Raw genomic sequence first — 22,746 nt, forward strand, 5'->3', positions numbered from 1 at the left:
TGTTTACTGCACCATTATTTACAATAGCCAAGACATGAAAACAATCTAAGGGTCAAGAGACAGATGAAAGGATAAAGATAATTTGAGACTTATACATACACAATGAAGTATTATTCAGCCATGAAAAAGAAGGAAATCCTGCCATTTGAAACAATATGGATGAAACTTGAGGGCATTATGCTAAGTAAAATAAGCCAGACACAGAAGGATAAATACTGCATGACCTTACCTACATGTGAAATCTAAAAAAAAAAAAAAAAAAGCCAAACTCATAGAAACAGAAAACAGATTGGTGGAGAATAGAGGCAGGCAAAATAGGTGAAAGTGGTCAAAAGGTACAGGCTTCCACTTATAAGTTCTGGGGATACAATATACAACATGATGACTACAGCTAACAATACTGGATTATATATTTGAAAACTGCTGGGGGTAGAATCTTAAAACTTCTCATCACAAGGAAAAAAATGTATAACTATGTAAGGTTACAGATGTTAACTAAACTTACTGTGGTAATCATTTCACAATATTTACATATTTCAAATCATTATGTTGTGTATCAAAAACTTAACGTTATATGTCAATTATATCTCAATAAAACTGGGGGGGGGGGGAGGAGGTTTACATCAACCTGGCCTCTGTCTATTGTGGTGTTTTGACATCAATACAATAGGATGCACTAAGATATAGAGCCTATCTATTACAAGCTGGTTTTTCAGGCACAGTTTATACATTGGTTAAATCAGATACATGCATATTTTTATATTCTAATACTTTATATGCATGTATTTGTGCAAGACTGCACTATAACACTAAAGTTAAAAAGAAAACAGTTAAAAGAAATATATGAAAATATAGAAAAATATTTCAAATATACTTAGATGAAAGGTTAAAACAGCATTACTCTTCAGATGTGACAAATTATGTACTTGATTAAGGGTTTGTTTTTTTTTTCCTGCTTTTGAGGCCCCTCAGAAAGTGTCACAGTTGTATATATTGGCCCTAAGGAATTTATGCATTACAAAATATGAAAAACATGCAAAACTGCTAAGTAGGCTATCAGCTGCTTCCCTCTTGGTAGCTAAAGTGCCTCATAAATTATTTCAACAAACTAGTAGAGTATATATGCTAATGAAAGTGATCCTGCTACATACCCATTACCAAACTATAAAATTCAGTGTTTTTGCTGTTTCATAGAAATGCTAAGTGTTAATAGTAACAATAAAAACAATTACAACAGCATAACACCCAGAGCAAAAACAAACAAACAAACAAAGTAATGATACATACCTATTGCCACACAGCAATTATGCACTAAATAACAGGGTGGTTGGTTTTTTTTTTGGTTATTGCTATTGTTATTAGAAAATGCCTTTGAGTTCCAACCAGGGAACCTAGGAATAAAGCCTTCATTTTTTAGCAGTCTCCAGATTCAGAAGAGAAGAGTGTGTGGCAGACTTCTAGCTATTTTCTAATATCCATTTTCCTTTCTACATGGTAATAGAACTGCTGGGTTTTAGCTGGACACATGATCTTGTGGAATACAGACTACATATGCCAGCTGCCCATGCAGTTACGATGGCCTCAGGTCCAAGTCCTGGCCACTGTGCCGTAGGAGGTAGTATCATGCGGCAGCTTATGGGAAATCTTCCTTAAGAGACAGCATGTGTATATCCTTTAACTTCTTGATCCCTTTCTCCACCAAGCTGTCTGGAGTATCAATTCTATCTTGGACTATTTGACCATGGCCACACGGGGCAGAGGAACAAAACAGGCTCCTCAGTTCCTAACACTGTGGAGTGTCATACCAGCCCTGAACTTTTATGTGGAGAATAATAAACTTTCATCTCATTTAATCCACTGTTATTTTATATTTTGTTACTCAGAGTCAATATCAATTCTAATTAATACAAAACATAACTGTTAACTCTTTAAAAGAAGCAAGCTGCATGAAAGAATAATAACTCTCAATGATATTCCTACATCTACATTAAGAGAAAATACCAATGTAGGAAGCAGCAGTGTACAACAGAATGAGGACTGGCTTGTATTAAGACTTGAGTTTTAGAACGAATTCTTCTACTTCCTACGTAAAACCTCTGGCAAGCCATTTAACCTGGGCAGGCCTCAACTTCTTCTATAAAATGGTAGTAAGACAGATCTAAAAAGTTGTGAGAATTGGAAGAGGTTTACGAAAATACTCTACAAATTGTAAACAGCTATATAGTATCAATTACTTTGTCAGTTATTCCTTCTTCCCCACCCTTCCTTCAGAATTGGAGCATGAGAATGGACTGCAGTACATAAACATAACCTGGAGCATCACCCCCAGAGACTGGTTCATTAGGTCTAGCACAGGAACCACAAAACTGCATTTTCAGCACGTACCCCAAGACACTGTTGAAAGCAATGTGCCCGTTACACCTTGAGAAACACTGCTCTATGATCAGGCGCTACCCATCCTTGTTATCCTGTGCTTGATGCTCTGTTATTTTAAGAGCGTGAAGAGGGGCGCCTAGGTGGCTTAGTCTGTTAAGCATCTGACTTCGACTTCGGATCAGGTCATATCTCACAGCTCATGGGTTCGGGCCCCACTCGGGCTCTCTGCTGTCCGTGTTGGGGCCTGCTTTAGATCTTCCGTCACCCTCTCTCTCTGTCCCTCCCCCACTGGCATGTACTCTCTCTCTCAAAAATAAATAAATGCTAAAAAAAAAAAAAAAAGATCATGATGAAACATAAGGACAGCTCCATAGCCTCTCCAGTGCCTCACTAAATGCTAAGTACCCAGTAGATAATTTAATAATATTTTGTTGAATTGAAGAACTGTAGTGGAAAATGACAAGGTAGAACCAAATCAAATGACCCACCATTTCTGGCCAACAAAATAACAGGGACCGAATTTACCTTCCTGCCTGAAACAACTAAAAAAAACAGGGCAAATTAGAGGACACAACAGTTTTCAAGACACTGGATATTAGGTAATAAAAAACATGATTCCTGAGAAATAACAGGAAACAAAGGGGAGCCTTACAACTGCCTGGAGAGAGTTTCCAGGCCAAAGTAGAAAGATGAGGAGCCCAGGCAGAACCAGGTGAGGTGTTCCTGAGTTGAGGGAATAGAGCTGTGAGTGCAGGAAGGACAGTGTGGCTACAGTTCACAGGACAGAATTACCAGAGAAAGAACTCCCAATGCCTGCAGAGACTCAACTCTTCAGCATGTATGTGTGTGTGTGAGGCTGGGCAAAAAAACACCTGAAAGGATTTAAGAGAACAATCCAGAGACCTCACATAGGGCAGGGGATAGTGCCTGTTCTCATCAGCTCAGGTGAAAACCCTCATAATTTCTCATTGGGTAGGACAGTCCGAAGAGTTTTGCCTCAGGTGTGAGGAAAAAATTAGTCCTAGATCAAATGCTGCTCTGGTCCCACCTGACAAAGCTTTAAAGCAAGACCTGAAAGGATCAAACTGTTTCCAGATAACTTATCCCAGAAAAGTCAAGAATATTTATAGGAATACAAAAATATCCTGCATCCAACAGGGTAAAATTCACAACATCAAGCATCCAATCAAAAATTACCAGACATGTAAAGAACTACTACTTTGCTATTTTAAAAATAGTTTTCTTGGGGTTTTACTGAATCTTAAATTTTCCTTAAAAAAAAAAACTGTCATTTTTATCATTTTCACCCTGTGTGTTAATCTCAAAAATCCCTCATCTACATAATTGAACTGTTATTCCCCATATGAAATATTAACTCTTCAAAGATAAACAGCATAGTGGTTAAAAGCACAAGCTTTGGAGGCAGAAAAACCAGACTCTGAATAAACTCTTATCTCTGTTCCTGGGCAAGCCACTGAACCTCTCTGAATTTTGGCTTACTTATCTATAAAATGGTATGATAATATTTGCTTCATAGGGCTTCTATAATAAATATACCAAAGTAAACACTTAATAAACAGTAGCTATCATGTCATAATTATCACATCATCATAAGGAAAGTTTAGAAAAATTAGCATACACTCAAACATTTACTGAGGAACTATCATATGCTAGTTAGTATCTAGGCACTAGGAATACAATGGGGAAAAAAAAAAGGCCACTATAGAGAGGACCCGAAGTATATTTTATGTTGAATCCGCATTTCGTAGTTCATCTCAAGTACAAACTTCATATTCTGTTTCTTAATTTCTAAGTAGGGCAATTATTTTAAGTTCCTCCTATAAAAATTAAAGGTTGATTTTTTTTCCCTTTGAAAGGGAAAAAATAAGAAATTGTCAGGTTCAACCAATTAGGGCATGTCTAAGAAATCCTGAAATCTGAAAAACGTGGTAAAACTTTAATTTAAAAGGAACCTACAATTAACACCACCTTTCAAAATTATTCTGAAATTAGTAGAACAAATTATATTCAGACGTAAAATACACAAAATGGACCAATCTGTTATTGTGATAATCTTTTCAGAAAGGCTTGGGCTAACAGACGTAAGGATTTAAAATCAAGTTCAATGGGGCACCTGGGTGGCTTGGTCGGTTGAGTATCTGACTTCGGCTCAGGTCATGATCTCACAGTCTGTGAGTTCGAGCCCCGCGTCGGGCTCTGTACTGACAGCTCAGAGCCTGGAGCCTGTTTCAGATTCTGTGTCTCCCTCTCTTTCTGCCCCTCCCCTGTTCATGCTCTGTCTCTCTGTCTCAAAAATAAATAAACGTTAAAAATAAAAAATAAAAAAATAAAATAAAGTTCAAGTTTGTATTTCATTTGCTCATTCCACTTAAATGACAGATGGCTTAAATATTAACCCTATTAACAAAACATCTGCACTTCCATTATGAATCTACTTGCCTTACTTCATAACTCCATAAATTCATTTTATTAATTTTACTGTATGGTTGCCCATTTCATTCAAGGTCTTCTAAACCCTTGCCTCTCCAAGTGTGGTTCTATAACCAGAGCATCAGCATCACCTGGAAACTTGTTAGAACTACAGAATTTTATTCTGCATACCAGACCTACTGAGTCAAATGTGCATTAAAAAAGAATCCCCAAGTGAGTTCTTTTTTTTTTTTTTTTTAACGTTTATTTATTTTTGAGAGACAGAGAGAGAGCACGAGTGGGGAAGGAGCAGAGACAGAAGGAGATACAGAATCCGAACCAGGCTCCAGGCTCTTAGCTGTCAGCACAGAGTCCGATATGGGGCTGGAATCCATGAACCCTGAGTGACCTGAAGTTGGATGCTTAACCGACTGAGCCACCTAGGCACCCCCTCCCCAAGTGATTTTATGCGCAATGAAACCTGAATGGCAAAGTTTTAAATTCTTGATCTTTTTCCATACTTTTTTTTTTTTTTAACAGTATTACAAAAGTTTATTTGCTTCCAAACACTGATTGACTTATCTCCAGATAGTAACTCTTCATCAAGAATAATTCAATTCAGGGGCGCCTGGGTGGCTCAGTCGGTTGAGCGACTGACTCTTGGTTTCAGCTCAGGTCATGATCTCACGGTCTGGTTTGTGAGTTCGAGCTGCATGGGGCTCTGTGCTGACAGTGCAGAGCCCGCTTGGGATTTTCTCTCTCCCCCTTCTCTGCCCCTGCCCACCCTCAAAATTAAAAAAAAAAATTTTTTTTTAAAGAGTATTTAATTCAGACAAATCCAATTGATATACATATATTAGATGTTCTCTATATAGTATTTATGTCTCAGACTTGACCTCCCCTCTCAACCATGATTTCAAGTCTTAGAAGACTTGCTGTACTATCCATATTTTCTCGAGTCAACATTTTTGTGAGCATTAGCATGTGGCCACTGTGACAAAATCTTCTCTGTAATTAAACAACTATATAGAACAATACCAGATCAGTTCCCCCCATAATTTCAGAAAAAAATGAAAAATTCAAAATAATTTCAAACAAGGTTGAACTTGTTTCCTAGGTTCCCTAGGGGGAGGGAAAAAAAAAAAAAGAAAGCTCCCTAGGGAAAAGACGACCAGAATGATTCTATCCTCCACAATAATATATTTTTATGCTTTACCTAACACAAATTTTTTCTGCAGGTACCACATAGTTTTAAAATAAGAAATTCACATGGGACTTAGTACAGTTCTTTAGATGGCTCATCTTTTATTATTACTATTACACAATAGTCACAGTGCACATAAAATAGAACAAATCTTGTTTTCTCTTTCGCTTTTCCAAAAAGAAAAATGACAGACCTAGGCTGAAACTGATCACAGCAGGTAGGATGCTTCAGCACAGATTCAAAGGAAGGTACAAATGTTCAGTTTTCAAAAGCACTGCAAAAGCCAACTTCATCTCTTGTCACTGGAGCTGTGGCTTTATGCCAAACATTTGAGAACTGTTGAAAAGTGCCATTCCTCATAAGCAATTATGAAGAGCTTTGCAAAAAGAAGGGAAAAATAACTGCAATAACAATGAACTCCTTACAATAGCCAAATGTCCATGGCCTCTGGGCTGCAGAATAAGAATCCAAGAGTTACCCATGTACATCTGAGCCAACGCACCCAACACGGATGCCTTGGGAGAAAGAGTTTGAAGGGGTGTTAAGAGAAGGTGTGAAGGAATGTTATGGGCAATTTCAGAAATTAAATATGTCCTCAAACATGCCCAGGTTTTTTATAAGACACAATTATAGATCAGTCATCCTTCTATTTAACTTTACTCATGCCTTTTTGCATTTGCAGCCTATATAATTTTCCAGAATATAGACAGCATTCTACAAGAGTACAACTAAGTATTGAACTCCCTTTTTATGGCCCTAGATATATTGATTTCAAGCTTTAAGTAGTGTCCCTATAGCTATAATATTCAAAAATTTGGCGAACAATTCATTATGCCCCATCTCTACTCTCATCCACAGCCAAGTCTCTCAGAAGAATGATCTAGGAATGTTAGCTCCACTCCCTCACCTACCTGTCACTCTTCAACCCACTGCATCTGGTTTGCACCACTTCACTCCACTGAAACTTCTCTTAGTAAAGACCATAAGGACCTTCATGTTGCTAAATCCAACAGACATCCCTTTGTTATCATTTTTCTCTACTTTGCAGCATCATTCAACAAAGTTCACTGTTCTCTCCCTCTTAAAACAACTTTCTGTAGCTTTGATAGACCTGCTTTCTCCTGGGTGCCTCCCAACTCCCTGTCCCTTGTCAGTCTTCTTTAGGGACTCTGTCTACCTGACCTACAAATGTTGGACTATCTTGGGACTTGGTCCTGGAATTTCATGTAATCTCATAACTATAAATACCATCTTCATGCTGTTGACCCACCTTCAGCCTGATAACATATTTACATCTCCAACCCAGATCTTTCTTCTACACCAGTATACCCAACTACCTACTCAACATCTCCACATGAGTGTTTCATAAACACATTTAAACTCAATACATCCAAAACTGAAGCCTTGGATCTTTCTCTCACTGTTCCTCCTCCAATGTTCTCGATTCCTTTACCATTTACCCAGTTGCTCCTGCTAGAAGCCCAGAAGTCCTTTACTCTCACCACTCCTACCCAATCAAGCTCCAAATCCTATCATTTTGGCCTCCAAAATATAGTTTCAATATGCCATTTCCCCAACCTCACTGTCATCCTCTCCAACACCCCCTCCCACTCTAGTCATCATCACCTGCCTGCTGCAATGGCATTCTAAGTGATCTTCCTGAATCTACTCATATTCCCCTTCAATTCTGTCTTCAGACTTCAGCCAATGATCTTTCAAATATGAAGATTCTCCTACTTAAAACCCTTCAGTGGCTTCCAGCTTGTTTTAGGATAATGTTCACAAGGCACCTGTATACCTCTCCAGACAATCTCACCTCATGCTATCATTCCCTTTGTCCTCTAAATAACAGCCTTCTTCTTTTCTCCATACATTATACATGCTGAGGTTTTCCAGGTGTAGGACCTTTGCATTTGCTGCAAACTCTACCTGAAATATCTGTTCTTTTACTCTTTTCCTACCCATTGCTACCCAAATCACACTACCATACGCATGCACAGGCACAATCCAAAACTTCAGGGTCCACAACTAAGTCAAACCAGATCGAAAGGAACTGAATGATTAACAACGCTTGGCGTTAAAATATACCAAACATACCACCACCACAACAGAAAATAATAATAGCAAACCCTTCTATAAATGTATAAGGCACTGATTTAAGTAATGTATATATGTTGACTTATTCATTGCTCACAACAGCCTTATGAAGTGGTTACTATTACTATCTCTATTTTAAGGTAAGTTAAATAAGGTACAGAGGGGATCCATAACTTAACCAAGGTCACAGAAATTCAGTGGCAAAGCAAGGACTGAAATTTAGTCCTTCTTCTGTGGGAGTGCTTGACTGCCTGTAGCGTGACAACTTGGTTATGGACTATTCAACCATTGCTTCCACATAAGGGATATGGAACCGGTCTAATAATTACAAAGTTATTTGGATAAATACTGTGTCCTCCGCTAGACTGGAAACATAAATGAGGGTAGGGACCATTTCGATCTTGTTCGCTGATGATATATTCCCATCGCCCTGAATAAAATCTAACACATAATTGACGCTCAGTAAATAATCTATATTAAATATATGACTACTCCCTTGCATAATTATTTTGAGAATGTATTGGGCCCAAACATGAGATATTACATAGATTTTTTTTTCTGTTAGCTGTAGCCATTCCTGTCAGTCCCGCGGTGTCCCCTCCTCCTGCCTGCATGGCATTCGAGGACTGAACCCTGCGTGGCATCCCCGGTCTACCCTCCCTCCCCCACCTACCCCACGGGAGTGAGCGCCTCGCGGCTTTTCCCTCCCTCAGCCCTCACCTTCCATGTGAGGGAAGAGGCTGTCCCCGCGCCCTGACCAGGACCAGGAGGCTCTCCGGTGCCTGAGGGCATGAAGCGTCCATACCGCTGCAGAGGCCATTGGGTGGCACCTCCTCCCGGGAACGCGAGGCCTGCAGGCTCTTTTCCCGCCTCCGCCATGTTCAGCTTCCCGACGTGCACTGCAGGCAGGCACCTGCCAATCTGCGCAGCCAACCAATCAGGAAGCGAGACGGCCCAAAGCCCACCTCCCCCACTGGTGGAAGCCAATGGACGGGCCCAAAGACTCCTGCATGCTTCTGAGGCTGTGGGCACCCGAACTTTTGTGACCTTCTCCTCTTCCTTGGCAAAGCGGAGATAGTAACTTCCACCTTGAGGAGGGGCTGGGACACTAGGAGATAGTAGTTGGCCTCTCCTCTACATCCTTGAGGCCCTCACCTTCCCTCAGGCCGCCCGTGTCACGGTCCAGCCCCTCAGACTGGGACATTTCCGAAAGCTGGTGGACTCCCTGTAACTTCTACGCGCTGAGACTAGGCCCGCTGACCGAGGCTGCGTGGACAAGTATATTTCCCTTACTCACAGCAGCCTTTCAGATGACAGTGTCCCTGCCCACCCCAAACCCATCACAACACAGCATCAATTCCACCCGCCGTTCAGGAAGTAAGGCTATTTTCTCCTCGTTCTGTGGACATACTCCCTCCAGACCCTTAAGTTCTCTCCAAAAGAGAGAAGCAAATAGGTAGCATGCTGCAGGCAATAAAAGATGTGCCTCAATCAAACAGCAGGTGCAACTAAATGACAGGTCTGGGTGATTTAGAGTCGTTGACAAAGCACTTCTACATCTGTTATTTCATTTGCCCTCCCAACAACCTTGTGAATTAAGCAAAAAAGAGATTATTGCCCCCCATTGAATAGATGGGAGGCAAAATAAGGCCCTGAGGGTCAAAGCGATTTGCCCAGGGTTACACAACCAGAGCAAAACTGTGGTCTCCACAATCTCTCCCAAGTGTCCACCCCACTTGCCAAGATTTTAGGTAGTCACCGAGTCTGTGTCAAGTCAGAAGCAGAGTATACAGAGGATGGAGACTATGTTAACCAAACACATAAAATAGAGTTATAATGCAAATAATTTTTTAACATTTATTTATATTTAAGAGAGAGAGAGAGAGAGAGAGAGAGAGCAAGCGGGGGAGGGGCAGAAAGCCAGAGACAGAATCTGAAGCAGACTCCAGGCTCTGAGTTGTCAGCACAGAGCCTGGTATGATGCTTTAATCTACAAACCCCGAGATCATGACCTGAGCCGAAGTCAGTCGCTCAGCCAACTGAGCCACCCAGGTGCCCGGTGCAAGTAATTTTTTTAATGTTTATTTATTTTTGAGAGAGAGAGACACACACACAAAATCTGAAGCAGTCTCCAGGCTCCAAACTGTCAGCACAGAGCCTGATGTGGGACTCGAACTTACAAACGGTGAGAGATCATGACCTGAGCTGAGGTCGGATACTCAACAGACTGAGGCACCCAGGTGCCCCACATATAATTTTTAAAACTGAATGTCAAAGGGTAGTAAGTGGATAGACAATGGTTGGAGAGGTGGTAACTTATTCATCCTTCAAAGCACCGATTAAATACCCACAGTGTGTCTAGTCACCCTTTGTTTACAGAAATGGTTAAGGCATGCATCTAGCCTTCTAGGACCTCAGCATCTTATAAGAAAGATGAGAGGTACCCATGATACCTGATAGCTACTGCCACGTGAAAGGTACAAAGTATGTTCTCTAAGGATTCAGAGGAAGAATGGCAGTGGCATTTCAGTGTGAACTTGAAGGGTGAGAAATTTTCCCAAGGGAAGACAGAAGAAACTGGAGAGCAAGTTGAGGAGCAAAGTTTCAGGGGTGAAGATAGTGACATAACCAGCTAGAGCGCAAGGTGTTTTAAGGAAGATGAAGCCACAAAGTTGAGTTGGGCCAAAGAGCACTGAACAGCAGCTTAGGAGAGTGAATTTTACTTGGTAGGTGATAAGCAGCTTGGAACGTGTGTGTAGGGGAGTGACACTGTTATAATGGTGGTCTAAGGCAGGCTAATTTTTGGGGGGCATACAGAATAAATTGCATTCAAGGCAAAGGATATATGTTACTTATCTTTCCATTAACCAGTAGAGCTTGAAAGGGTCAGATTTCAGAAACTGTTTCTGAAGGTCCTCAAATGACACAGCACTACTGCATTTAATGTAGTAGTGAATAGTTAGAAATTTGGTTGGAATCCCAGTTCCACCACTTGCCAGCTGTGTGACCTTGGGGAAGTCACTTAACCTCTCTGTAAAATAGGGTTAGCAAATACAGGGCCACAGGAAGGATAAAATAAGATCATATGAGGGAAAATACTTGGTAAGTTACAAAGCAGTACACATGTTGGTGCTTTCTATTTGCAGGGTTAAAGTGACTTTCTGTGGGCTCCCTGTAGGCAGGAGGATGAGAATGGGAGCCTGACATTCGGTCTCAGAGGCACTCACCTTCCAGGTCCAGGGCTGTGGATGCTGTCAGACACCCTTCACAGGAGCAGATGGTGCTCACAGTTGGGACCCTGTCAGTGCCCAAGGACACCCAGGGCCCTGCTGGGTTCCCACCTGCAAGCTCCCTTCCTAGACAATGCACCTGTGCTTGAGCTTCTGGGGCCACCAGTGTCTGCCAAGAACAGATCATGTCTGCAAAGGGAGATATGAGAAAGCCACACCACAATGCACAGAGGCTCTTAAAAACTTATGATATTAACAAATGCGACTCGAGCATTCAAAAAGTCCCAGATGCTGTGCTAGGTGCTGGGGATACAGTAGAGAACAAACCAGGTATGGCTTCTACCCTCCTGAAGCTTACAGTCTAGCAAGAGGGTGGAGGGAGTTGGGGAGGGGGTGCAGAACACTGAGCAAATTACTCCATATTTTTAATGGTCATTGTATTTTCTTTTTTAAAGATAGATCTATAATATTTATTGAGGTACAATTTTATACAATGAAAGCACAGATCTTACATGTTCAATTAAGGAAGTCTGGGCACCTACATTCGTGTAATCACCATCCAAAAAAAAGATATAAAACATTTCCAAAAGCCCCAAGTTCCCTTGGGAGTGCCTTGTTCTTGTCAATCTCCAACTCCCAAGAGCAACTGTTGGTCTGTTTTTTATCACTAAGGCTTGGCTTTCCTTTTCCTGGACTTAACATACATGAAATCATACAGAATGTACCCTTTTATATGTGCTTCCTTTGGTCAGCATAAATTTGTCTTTTACCTTCATCCCGTGTTGTTATGTGTATCAGTAATCCATTCCTTTTTAGTGCTAAATAGCATTCTATTGTATGATTGTGTTGTAATTTGTTCTTCACCTGTTGATGGTCATTTGGGTTGTTTTTGGTGCTCTTTTATTTTTTTATTATTATTTTTTAACATTTATTTATTTTTGAGAGACAGAGTGAGACAGAGCACAAGTGGGGGAGGGGCAGAGAGAGGGGGGCGTACCCAGAATCCAGAGCAGGCTCCAGGCTCTGGCCCTGAGCACAGAGCCGGACGTGGGGCTAGAACTCGTGGACCACGAGATCATGACCTGAGCCGAAGTCGGCTGCTTAACCGACTGAGCCACCCAGGTGCCCCGTTTTTGGTGTTTTTTTAAAGCTGTTAGGAATATTTTTTGTACCAGTCTTTTTCGGAGATATGTGCTGCCACTTATATTCAATATATACCTAGGAGTGAAATTGCTGTATTCTAAGGAGATGTATTTTTTTCATATACAAAACTGCCAATGAGGGGCAGCCTGGGTGGCTCAGTCAGTTAAGAGTCTGACTCTTGATTTTGGCTCAGGTCATGATTTCACAGTTTCTGAGATCGAGCCACACATCCAGCTCTGCTGACAGTGCAGAGCCTGCTTGGGATTCTCTCTCTCCCTCTCTCTCTGCCCCTTCCTCACTCTCTCTCTCTCTCTCTCTCTCTCTCAAATAATAAATAAGCTAAAAAAAAAAAAAAACTGCCAAAGAGTTTGTGACAGGGGTGCTTGTACAATTCACACTCCTTAATAGCAAAATATGAGAGGTCCAGTTGTCCTCGCTGACCTTTGCTATGTCAAGTCCTTTTAGCTCAGCAACTCTAGTGGATATATAGTGACGTCTCACTGTAGTTTTAATTTGCATCTCCTTGATGATAAATAATATTCAGCCCATTTCCAATGGCTTACTGGCCATTTGCATATCTTATTTTATGAAGTGTCTGTTCAAATCATTTGCCGTTATTCATTTGTAAGAGTTCTTTACATAGTCTGGATATAAGTCTTTTGTCAGATATACGTGTTGAAAATATTTTTCCCGTACTGTGATTTGTCTTTTCATGTTCTTCATAATGTTTTTCAAAGAGCAGAATTATTTAATTCTGAATGGAAGCAATTTATTAATCTTTCAGGTGCTTTTTTTTCTTTAGTGCTTTGTGTGTCCTAAGAAATCTTTGCATACCCTAAGGTTGTTCACATGCTTTCCTATGTTTTCTTCTAGAAATTTTATGGTTCCAACTTTTACATCTAGGCATATGGCCCTAAATTGTTTGGAGGAAATAAAGTAGGACTTAAGGTTGTTTTTTTTTTTTTATGCAGATATGTAATTAATGTTAGATAGGAACAACCTTTTACCAAGGACTGTTGGAAATTGGCATATAAATACCCCAATCTCTTCATTCCTTAGGTGGGATAACTTTGAGATTTGTGTAATACCCTGTTTCCCAGAGTTCACTCATGGGATTAGGCTCCAGTTACCCAAGCTGTAACTTTCTTCATAATGTTTCTGTTTTTGGCTAGCTTCCCTTCCCTGTCTCCCTTTCCTGTCTTCCTCCCCAACCACTGTTTCCTGGAATTGCCTCTCAGATAAATTACTTTCAGGAATCTTTGCCCCAAGGTCTGCTTCTGAGGGAACCCAAACTAAGACAGTGACAAGACAGACAGGTCCCCCGCCTTCATGTATTTTGCTACAATATAGTTGCATACAAGAAGATAGTACAGGAGGCAGTAAGAGGAGGAAGAAGTCACTCTCATATCCAAAGCAGACCCGCCAACGTCAAGCTGACCACCAGTAACAGAACAACAGCATTTGTGGTCAGGACTAATGAATGACAGGTGACTATGAGTTAGCACATCTCCCTCCCTTTTCAGAGGCTATAACCAGTTTTTTACAAAAATGAAATAAAAACCAAAAACCTAGCACCTAAAGTAAAAAAAAAAGTTTGTTTATTTCATCGAACATTTTTTATCCCAAATCCTTTTACTGTTCAACTCCATTTTGCAGGTAGTATGAATGACAGAGAAATATTGGCTGCATTAGCAGTCAGCATCATTGTTGGAGCAGGCTGTAGGGCTGGCTTCAGAATTCCAGTACATCCCTCTCAAAGCAGACCAGGGACCCCAAAGGAAATGAAGCAAAGGAAATGGTGGCTTCAGCCTCCTTGGGTCTATCTCCTGGATGATAGAGAAATAAGCACGTTTATTCTGCCTGCCATGTCCCTTTACAACAGCTCTGGGAACCACACAGAGTGACTGAGAACTGCAGGGCACTGTTGATGGCTGTGGGGTTTCCCAGAAAAGCCATGATGTCAGACCTGGGGATGCTATGTAAGAAGGGCATGTTTCCATGGAACTCTACACTCACTGCTAGAAAGCAATTATTTTCAAGTGTCTACTCTGTATCTTTCACATGCAAAAACGAACTGCTCCATTTGAGATAACTGAAGAGATTCCAGTGTGACTAGACACAGACAATCCCAACCTGTCCAGAGGCTGCTGAGCATTTGCAACAACACGAAGAGAGATTAATAGTGACTTTATCCACTTATTAAAAGCAAAGAGAGGGCGCCTGGGTGGCTCAGTCGGTTAAGCATCCAACTTCAGCTTAGCTCATGATGTCACCCGGTCCGTAAGTTTGAACCCCGCGTAGGGTTCTGTACTGACAGCTTGGAGCCTGGAGCCTGCTTCGGATTCTGTGTCTCCCTCTCTCTCTGTGCCTCCCCCACTCTCATTTTGTCTCTCTCAAAAATAAACAAATATTTTTTTTAAAAAGCACAGAGAAGAGTAGGGTAGTCAAAAATGTTTACCAGCTGGTAAATTTGGGGGTACATTTTACAAAGCTGGGTTAGAGTCAGAAATAGGAACTTGGAGCAAATCCTCAAGAAAGACTAATGAACTCATACCTCGAAGAGAGGGATTATATTTTACTTATGTCGGAATCGAGAGTTTCTGGCACATGGTAGATTCTTAAATTTTTTTTTATGAAAGGATTGCAAATTTTTAAAAAATGCTTTTTATTTATTTTTGAGAGAGTGAGAGCAGGGAGAGGGGCAAGAGAGAGGAAGACAGAGGATCTGAAGCGGGCTCTGTGCTAACAGCAGCAAGCCCCTGTGGGGCTCAAACTCACAAACCTAACCGTGAGATCATGACCTGAGCCAAAGTTGAAGCTCAACTAACTGAGCCACCCAGGCGCCCCAAGGATTGCAAATTCTAATATGAGAGAGCGAGAGGGATCGTTTAAAAGTCACTTTGAGGCTATAAAGGGCAAACACGAGGGAAATGGTTAATGACTTTTCCCCACCCTTATCTCCGCATGAGCTGGAACAAGAAGAAACATCTTTGGCCATGTCATAAAGAAAATTGTAGCCAAAGCCAAGGAAGACATTTTTATATCTCAAAATCTTAATCGGGTAGCTGGTATGGTCAGGAAATGTGTAACCCCGAAGCCCACAAATATGGAGTCAAATATAGGAGCAGAGACAGAATGCGCCCCTTGAAGTCTCTTCCAATCTGATACATTGTTTATTCACCATTTGTTGCCTAAGCCAGGAGAGGTCGTTTAAACCCACTCTGTAGAGTGAGGCTGCGATATTTGCAATTTACATCCCAGAGGACAGATGAGAGCATCATAGTAAAAAACGCTTTGTGCTGAAGGGTGACTCAGCAGAAACATCTCTGCACTTAGTTGTTGGGAGTATTTTGAGTAATTGAGCCTGCAGCCATTGGGACTGCACCTCCAGCAGACGCTAGGTGAGGACTGGGGACTGGCGGAGACCGGGAGGACAAAGTTGTAGCCACCCCCTCAGCCCCTACCCCCCACCCCCCACTCCCCCGGGGAATGGTCAGGGCTGTTTGCCCTGTTTCCTCACACAAAAGGCTTCAGCTCGTGCCCCACAATGTGTTTTCCGAATGAAAATCCTTTCTCCAGGGGGGATAACTCTAACAATAAACTGAGAGACCTAGAGGAAGAGTGAATTTTTTTTCTCGGTGGTCACAAGAGCTGAACTAATTTGTTCCTTCATTTATTCAGCAAGTATTTGTTGGGCTTACTCTGTGCCAGACACCAAGCAAGGTGACAGAGAAACAATTTGAAGAGGACACACTCCCCTCCTGCCAGTGCTTATGGTCTGGTGGTGGGACAGACACAAAGACAAACAACTTGCAATATAATGTGAAAGATGCTCACTGAAGGTGTGAGAAAGAGAAAGGGTGATACTGTCCAACAGGAGCAGTTAGGAAAGTGGGCAGTAAGGTGTCTTGTGCTAAAATTCACATTTAACCATTTTATTTATTTTCTTAAAAGTTTATTTTATTCTGAGAGAGAGCGAGTGTGAGCAGAGGAGGGGCAGAGAGAGAGGGAGAGAGAGAGAATTCCAAGCAGGCTCCGTGCTATTAGCACGGAGCCCAACCTGCAGGCCTCCAACTCACAAACTGTGAGCCAAAACCAAGAATCAGATGCTTAACCATCGGAGCCACCCAGGCGCCCCTATGAGTTTAACCCTTTTAAAGCACACAATTCAGCAGCATTTAGCACATTTACAATGTTGTGCAACAACCACCACTGTCTAGTTCTGGAACATCTTCATTACCCAGGAGGAAATCCCATACCCATTAGTAGTCACTTCCTATTTCCCCCTCCCCCATATCCTAGAAACCACCAATCTGCTTTCTGTCTCAATGGATTTGCCTGTTGTGGATATTTCATATAAATGGAATAATACAATGTTTGGCCTTTCCCGTTTGGCTTTTTAATCAGCATAATTTTTTCAAGATTCACCCACGTTATGGCATGTAGCTGTACTTCAATCTTTTTAATTTTTTTAAATGTTTATTTATTTTTGAGAGAGAGACAGAGTGTGAGCAGGGGAGGGGCAGAGAGAGAGAGGGAGACACAGAGTCTGAAACAGGTTCCAGACTCTGAGCTGTCAGCACAGAGCCTGACGCGGGGCTTGAACTCATGGACCACGAGATCATGACCTGAGCCAAAGTCGGACGTTTAACCGACTGAGCCACCCAGGTGCCCTGGTACTTCACTCTTTTTGATGGTTGGCTGATATTATATTGTATAGATATATATCATTTTGTTTATCCCTCATTGGCTGATGGACATTTGGGTTGTTTCCACCTGGATGAGGACTCCTGAACAGTGCTTTATTTATTTCAGAATAAAAGAATAAAAATGCTCTGCTGATAAAAACAAAGCAATACAGACTTCCAGAGAGCATGGTAAAGTTCAGTCCTCAACAACTTCTCCCACCTCCAGACACAGCAGTGACAGGTCAAATATAAGAAGAGACAACCAAAAAGAGATAGCTGAGATGAAAGACAAGGTAGGCATCTCTGGGACCAGAAATCCACAAAGGTGAGCAAAGATGAAGCCAGGGCCTGCTGGGCTCCAGCTCTGGACCCAGACAATGGTGGTGGGAGACCGATTCCAGCAGAGAAGCAGGAATGAAACAGCTCCACACAAGGCACAGCATAGAGTCAGGCACCCTGCATGCAGCTAGGGGCTGGAGTGGGGAGCTCCTCCTTTGAAGGGGGTCCAGAATGCTGCCACTCTGCTGCTCAGTGTAACTGTTTTCAGGAAAATCAGGACCTATAGAGGCAGATGGAAGGACACAGCGTCATAAGCAGGACCTGAGCCAAGGCTCCTGCAGGCTCTGAGACTGGATGTCCCCAATGTTGCTGCAGAGAAGGTATGCAGAGACACGCCTGTAAGACTGGACTGAGGCCTGGGGAGGTTCAGGGAAAGCACCAGTACACCTGCTACACTACTAGAAAGTAAGGGAGAGATGAGGAAGCAGGAAGCTTCCCACTGAAAATGAACTTGAAAATCGAAAATCCAAAACTCACGAGGAAATACAATTCTAGGAAAGCCAACCAAAGCAACAATAAGAATATAAACTCACTTCTGACAAAACTAATTGTACAGAACAGACTAATAAAAATGCTTTAAGATGAGCAATATTATTACAACCTGCAACAACATGGATAAATAATGTAATATTGAACAAAAAAAGCCAGACACAAGAGGACACAACTCATGCTTACAATGATTTGAAAAAATAGGTAAACTACACTATGATGTTAGAAGTCAGGACAGTGGTTACTTTTGGAAAGAGCCCAAAGACAAGCTACAAATGTTATGTTTCTTGACTTGGGTACTTGCTACATGGATGCCTTTACTTTGTGAAAAGTCATTGTGTTATACACAGGGTCAATCTTCATTATTTGCAGATTTTGTATTTGTGAATTTGCCTACTCACAAAAATTTATTTGTAACCCCCAAATCAACACATGTACCCTTTGTGGTCATTCACAGATATAAGCAGTAAGGGGGACATTTTGAGTTATCAGATGTTTATGGTCCCATCTGAGGTCAAACTCAAGGTAACATTCTGCCTTCTTATTTCAATCTTCATATTGTAAACAATTATCCTTTTTGTAGTCTGCCTAGTGCCATGTATTTTGCATTTTTTGTGCCTTTTGTGCTTTTTTTTAAGCTGTCTAAAATGCTGGCTAGTCTTCCTAAGCTCAAGAAGCTGTGATATGCCTTATGTAGAAAATACATGTGTTAGATAAATTTCCTTCAGACCTGAGTTATAGTGCTGTTGGCCATGAATTTTGTGCTAATGAGTCCACAATATATATTAAATAAGGGATCATCAAGCAGAAACACACACTGAGCAAAGTTGTGTGTTGATTCGTTTATGAAATGTTTCCAGAGGTTCTCACGAGCCTAACCCTGTATTTTCCCTATGAACAATGGTTTGGTATTCACTAATTTAATATTCAATGTAAGCAATAAATACATTTTTAAATCTTTAAACAATTTTTAATGTTTATTTTTGAGACAGAGAGAGAGAGAGAGAGAGAGAGAGAGAGAGAGTGGGGGAGGGGCAGAGAGAGAGGGAGACACAGAATCTGAAGCAGGCTCCAGGTTCTGAGCTGTCAGCACAGAGCCTGATGCAGGGCTCAAACTCATGATCTGAGAGATTATGAGCTAAGCCGAAGTCAGATGCTTAACCCGCTGAGCCACCCAGGCACCCTAACATTTTTAAATATAAGAACAACTAAGAGAGTACTGCCAGACACTCATTGAAATAATTATTAGAGGATGCGTTTAATGATAGCACAGAAACTTGATTAAAATGTAGAGAAATTTAACTATTGAGTGTAAAAAAATACTTTTTGTGTAAAAATATAAAAGCAAAATTCTAAAGAAGTATAATAAAATGAAGAATGAGAAGTATTTGAAGAGTAGTTAAATGATGAAAATGTCCAAAGGTAGAACTGAAATATTTAAGAACATTAGTTTTGTTAGAAGGTAAGAAATTGTGTATATGTTCGGGGCGCCTGGGTGGCGCAGTCGGTTAAGCGTCCGACTTCAGCCAGGTCACGATCTCTTGGTCCGTGAGTTCGAGCCCCACGTCAGGCTCTGGGCTGATGGCTCGGAGCCTGGAGCCTGTTTCCGATTCTGTGTCTCCCTCTCTCTCTGCCCCTCCCCCGTTCATGCTCTGTCTCTCTCTGTCCCAAAAATAAATTAAAAACGTTGAAAAAAAAATTAAAAAAAAAGAAATTGTGTATATGTTCAAAAAATTAGAGAAACTACAAAGAAATAGAAGTACAATCTATAGCTTTCAAAGAAGTACACTAAAACATGAGAATTGGGATAAGAAAAATCTATCAACAGAAAGAAAGAATAAAGAAAAAATGGTAAACAGAAATCTGCATAAACTGGTATTAAAAATTCAGATATGCACATATTCACAAAAATGTAAATAGATTATACACACTTATTAAAACATGAATTATCAGATTGCATTTTTTAAAAATCTAGTTATATGCTAGAATTAATTATATTACATAACATTAATTACATGTTAGAATTATAACATTATCAATTACAAGAACAGTAGACTGTAAATAGTAGTAGACATCCAAATAATCAGAAGAAAACACCACATACACAGTTATACATACATATCCCAGAAAAGTAAACACAGATTATAAAGTGAAACATCAATATAGTAAAATAACAAGAAATTATTAAACAAAGGAATAACCTAAAAGACCAAATGTATTGTCATTTTAAGAAATTTAGATTACCAGCTCACCTGGGAGGAAAAAAGGCTATGATCTCAAAGCAAAGTGGAGGAGAGAGTTCAACAAGTTTCTGAAGAGAGAAAATTACATCAAGAAGGGGAATTGATAGAGTAGGACAAGGGAATTTGCAGCCTGGAGCATACCAAAAGGATAGTATAATGAAGAAGAAAGCCAACATGCCGGCAGAGATGGCATGTGTCCCCAAAGGGGCAGAAAACATGGATTAATTGAATGTCTACAAATGAACCACTTCTCACAAGTTAAATGTAAAACATCTAGCCACAGGGCATCTCTCCCAAGGCAGAGTGTTCTTTCATGGAGAACTGAATAATTCCTATTTATCTGGCTTTTGGGGACCACTCACAGGAAAAGCAAACTTCCTATCTGATAACATAAGACAAAGTTCACCAATTCTAAAGCCTAACCCATTATACATCTCCAAACAGCTTAGTGCCTCACGCTTAAATAAAAACCAACAATATTATCAGACATTTGAGAAAAATTTCCACCATAAAAAAGAGATTTTGAGAAAGGATAAATGACCCTAGGGGAAAAAGGTAACATGGGGGGAGGAGAAGAAAAATAATAATTAAAATCTGCAGAGACATGAAAAGCTAGTGCATCTATAAAACAAGAACAGGTTGCTATGAAAAAAAAGTAATTACAGAAAAGAGAGTACTCTCAGAAAGTAAAAGATATGATGGTGGATAAATATAAAAGAAAGTAGAAGAGTTGGAAAATAAATTTGAGGAACTATCTCAGAAAGTAAGACAAAAAGACAAAGAGAAAAGATAAGGACATAACTTAAGCCACAGAACTTGTCAGGTATGTAGTGCAGAGAGGTGAACTGGGGGAGAGAGAAGCCACAGAGGGTAGGGAGCTGTTTTTGTGGAAAGAGGACAGAGAAAGTGGGGGAGAGTTCAGGAAAAGCGCTTCTCCCAAAAGTAGCTGGGGAGAAAGACAAAGAGTGGAAACACAAGGGACTGAACAAGAAATCTGTTTCCCAAAAACATTGACAGGGAGAAAGGAGAGGGTTTCAATACCATTAAGACTCTATAAATAGGGGAACACAAAGTCGGAAATTCTGGAGTTCAATACCTGGTGGTGCTCTGGTGAGGAGAAAGGGTGAATCCCCAGGAACAGGAGGCGATGTCCAAGGGGTCAGTGGGCCACACAGGGAGAAGTGGTTCCCTGGCTTGAAGAGCATTTGGTAGAGGCCATATGGCCTCCCCACAGGAAAAGGTCCCTGTGGACCCTGGAGAACAGCCACGTTTGAGACACCAGAAAGCAGCAAAACCTGGCGCTGGCTGTGTTGTGATTTGCCATAATCTCTGAACCTATGCCACTGTGCAATTTCACGAACATTCTTTGAGGCAAGCTGGCACCCAGCCATTGTTCAGTGAGACCCTCCCCCAGAGGGCTGGAGCAGGTCCACACCACAGGGTTCCCTGTAGTGAGGGGTTTGGAAACACAGCCCCATCTGAGATAAAATTCAGGAGGAAGGTGCCACCTAGAAGGCTGATGGCTTGGACACAGACAGTATAGAAGCAGGGAATGGACAGAAGGCTGAGACAAAGGAAGTGTGCTTGATTGCTGGTTGGTGAGAGTGCAGAGTTCCTGTGCCAGAGACTAGGAAACTGGAGAAGCCATTTTCATCTCTGTAGTACATACATGCTCATGCGTGCACCACACTGATCCACCCCAGTAAGCTAAACAGCACCACCTAGTGGAGAATGGAGCTTTTACACCAAACCCCGCCCAACTGTGCCCTCCAAGCACATGTCCTAGAGGTCCACCACAATTTTCTCTGCCAGCTTAGTGCTATAAAGTGCTTCATAGTTTGAGTTCTAGAGGAAACTGGATGCAACTTCATTCGGGTTTCATTCTGTTTGCAGCCATCTACTCGTTTTGTTGTTTTTTGTTTGTTTGTTTTCTGTTTTTGTTTAAATTGTTTTTTCTTCTTTTTTTTTTCCTTTCTTTTTCTTGGATACAGAAAGAGAAAATGTTATTTTTATTTTCCTTTTTAAAATTTTTTTTGTTTTTTAATTCTTTTTGCTATGTATTTTTTGTAAATTTTTAAATTCTATTTCACTTTTTCCATTTAATTTTATTCTATTTTATTATATACATTTTTTAAGTTTTTTAAACTTTTTCTTACTTTTTTTCTTTTCTTTTCCTTTTTCTCTATTCTATCAAGCTTCTTTCTTTTTTTTTTTTTTTTTTTTTCAACGTTTTTTTATTTTATTTTTGGGACAGAGAGAGACAGAGCATGAACGGGGGAGGGGCAGAGAGAGAGGGAGACACAGAATCGGAAGCAGGCTCCAGGCTCCGAGCCATCAGCCCAGAGCCTGACGCGGGGCTCGAACTCACGGACCGTGAGATCGTGACCTGGCTGAAGTCGGACGCTTAACCGACTGCGCCACCCAGGCGCCCCTATCAAGCTTCTTTCAACAACCAGACCCAAGACCCCTAGTATCTATCTTCTGTTATTTGATTTTTTGTGTTATTT

The 22,746-nt window shown here is 41.0% G+C and overlaps 1 protein-coding gene across 1 annotated transcript in view; it reads right to left on the bottom strand.

Annotated features, from left to right (window-relative positions):
- Window positions 1-8,986, bottom strand: part of REC114 (REC114 meiotic recombination protein) — a 106,108-nt gene extending 97,122 nt beyond the window's left edge. The window contains exon 1 of the mRNA XM_019441522.2: window positions 8,828-8,986. Within this exon, the coding sequence (XP_019297067.1) occupies window positions 8,828-8,986 (159 nt within the window). The remainder of the gene's footprint in view (window positions 1-8,827) is intronic.
- Window positions 8,987-22,746: the final 13,760 nt, after the last annotated feature.

The sequence above is a fragment of the Panthera pardus genome, unplaced genomic scaffold (genome assembly GCF_024362965.1).
Source record: "Panthera pardus isolate Hobbes unplaced genomic scaffold, ASM2436296v1 HiC_scaffold_24, whole genome shotgun sequence".
Taxonomy (NCBI): Eukaryota; Metazoa; Chordata; class Mammalia; order Carnivora; family Felidae; genus Panthera; species Panthera pardus.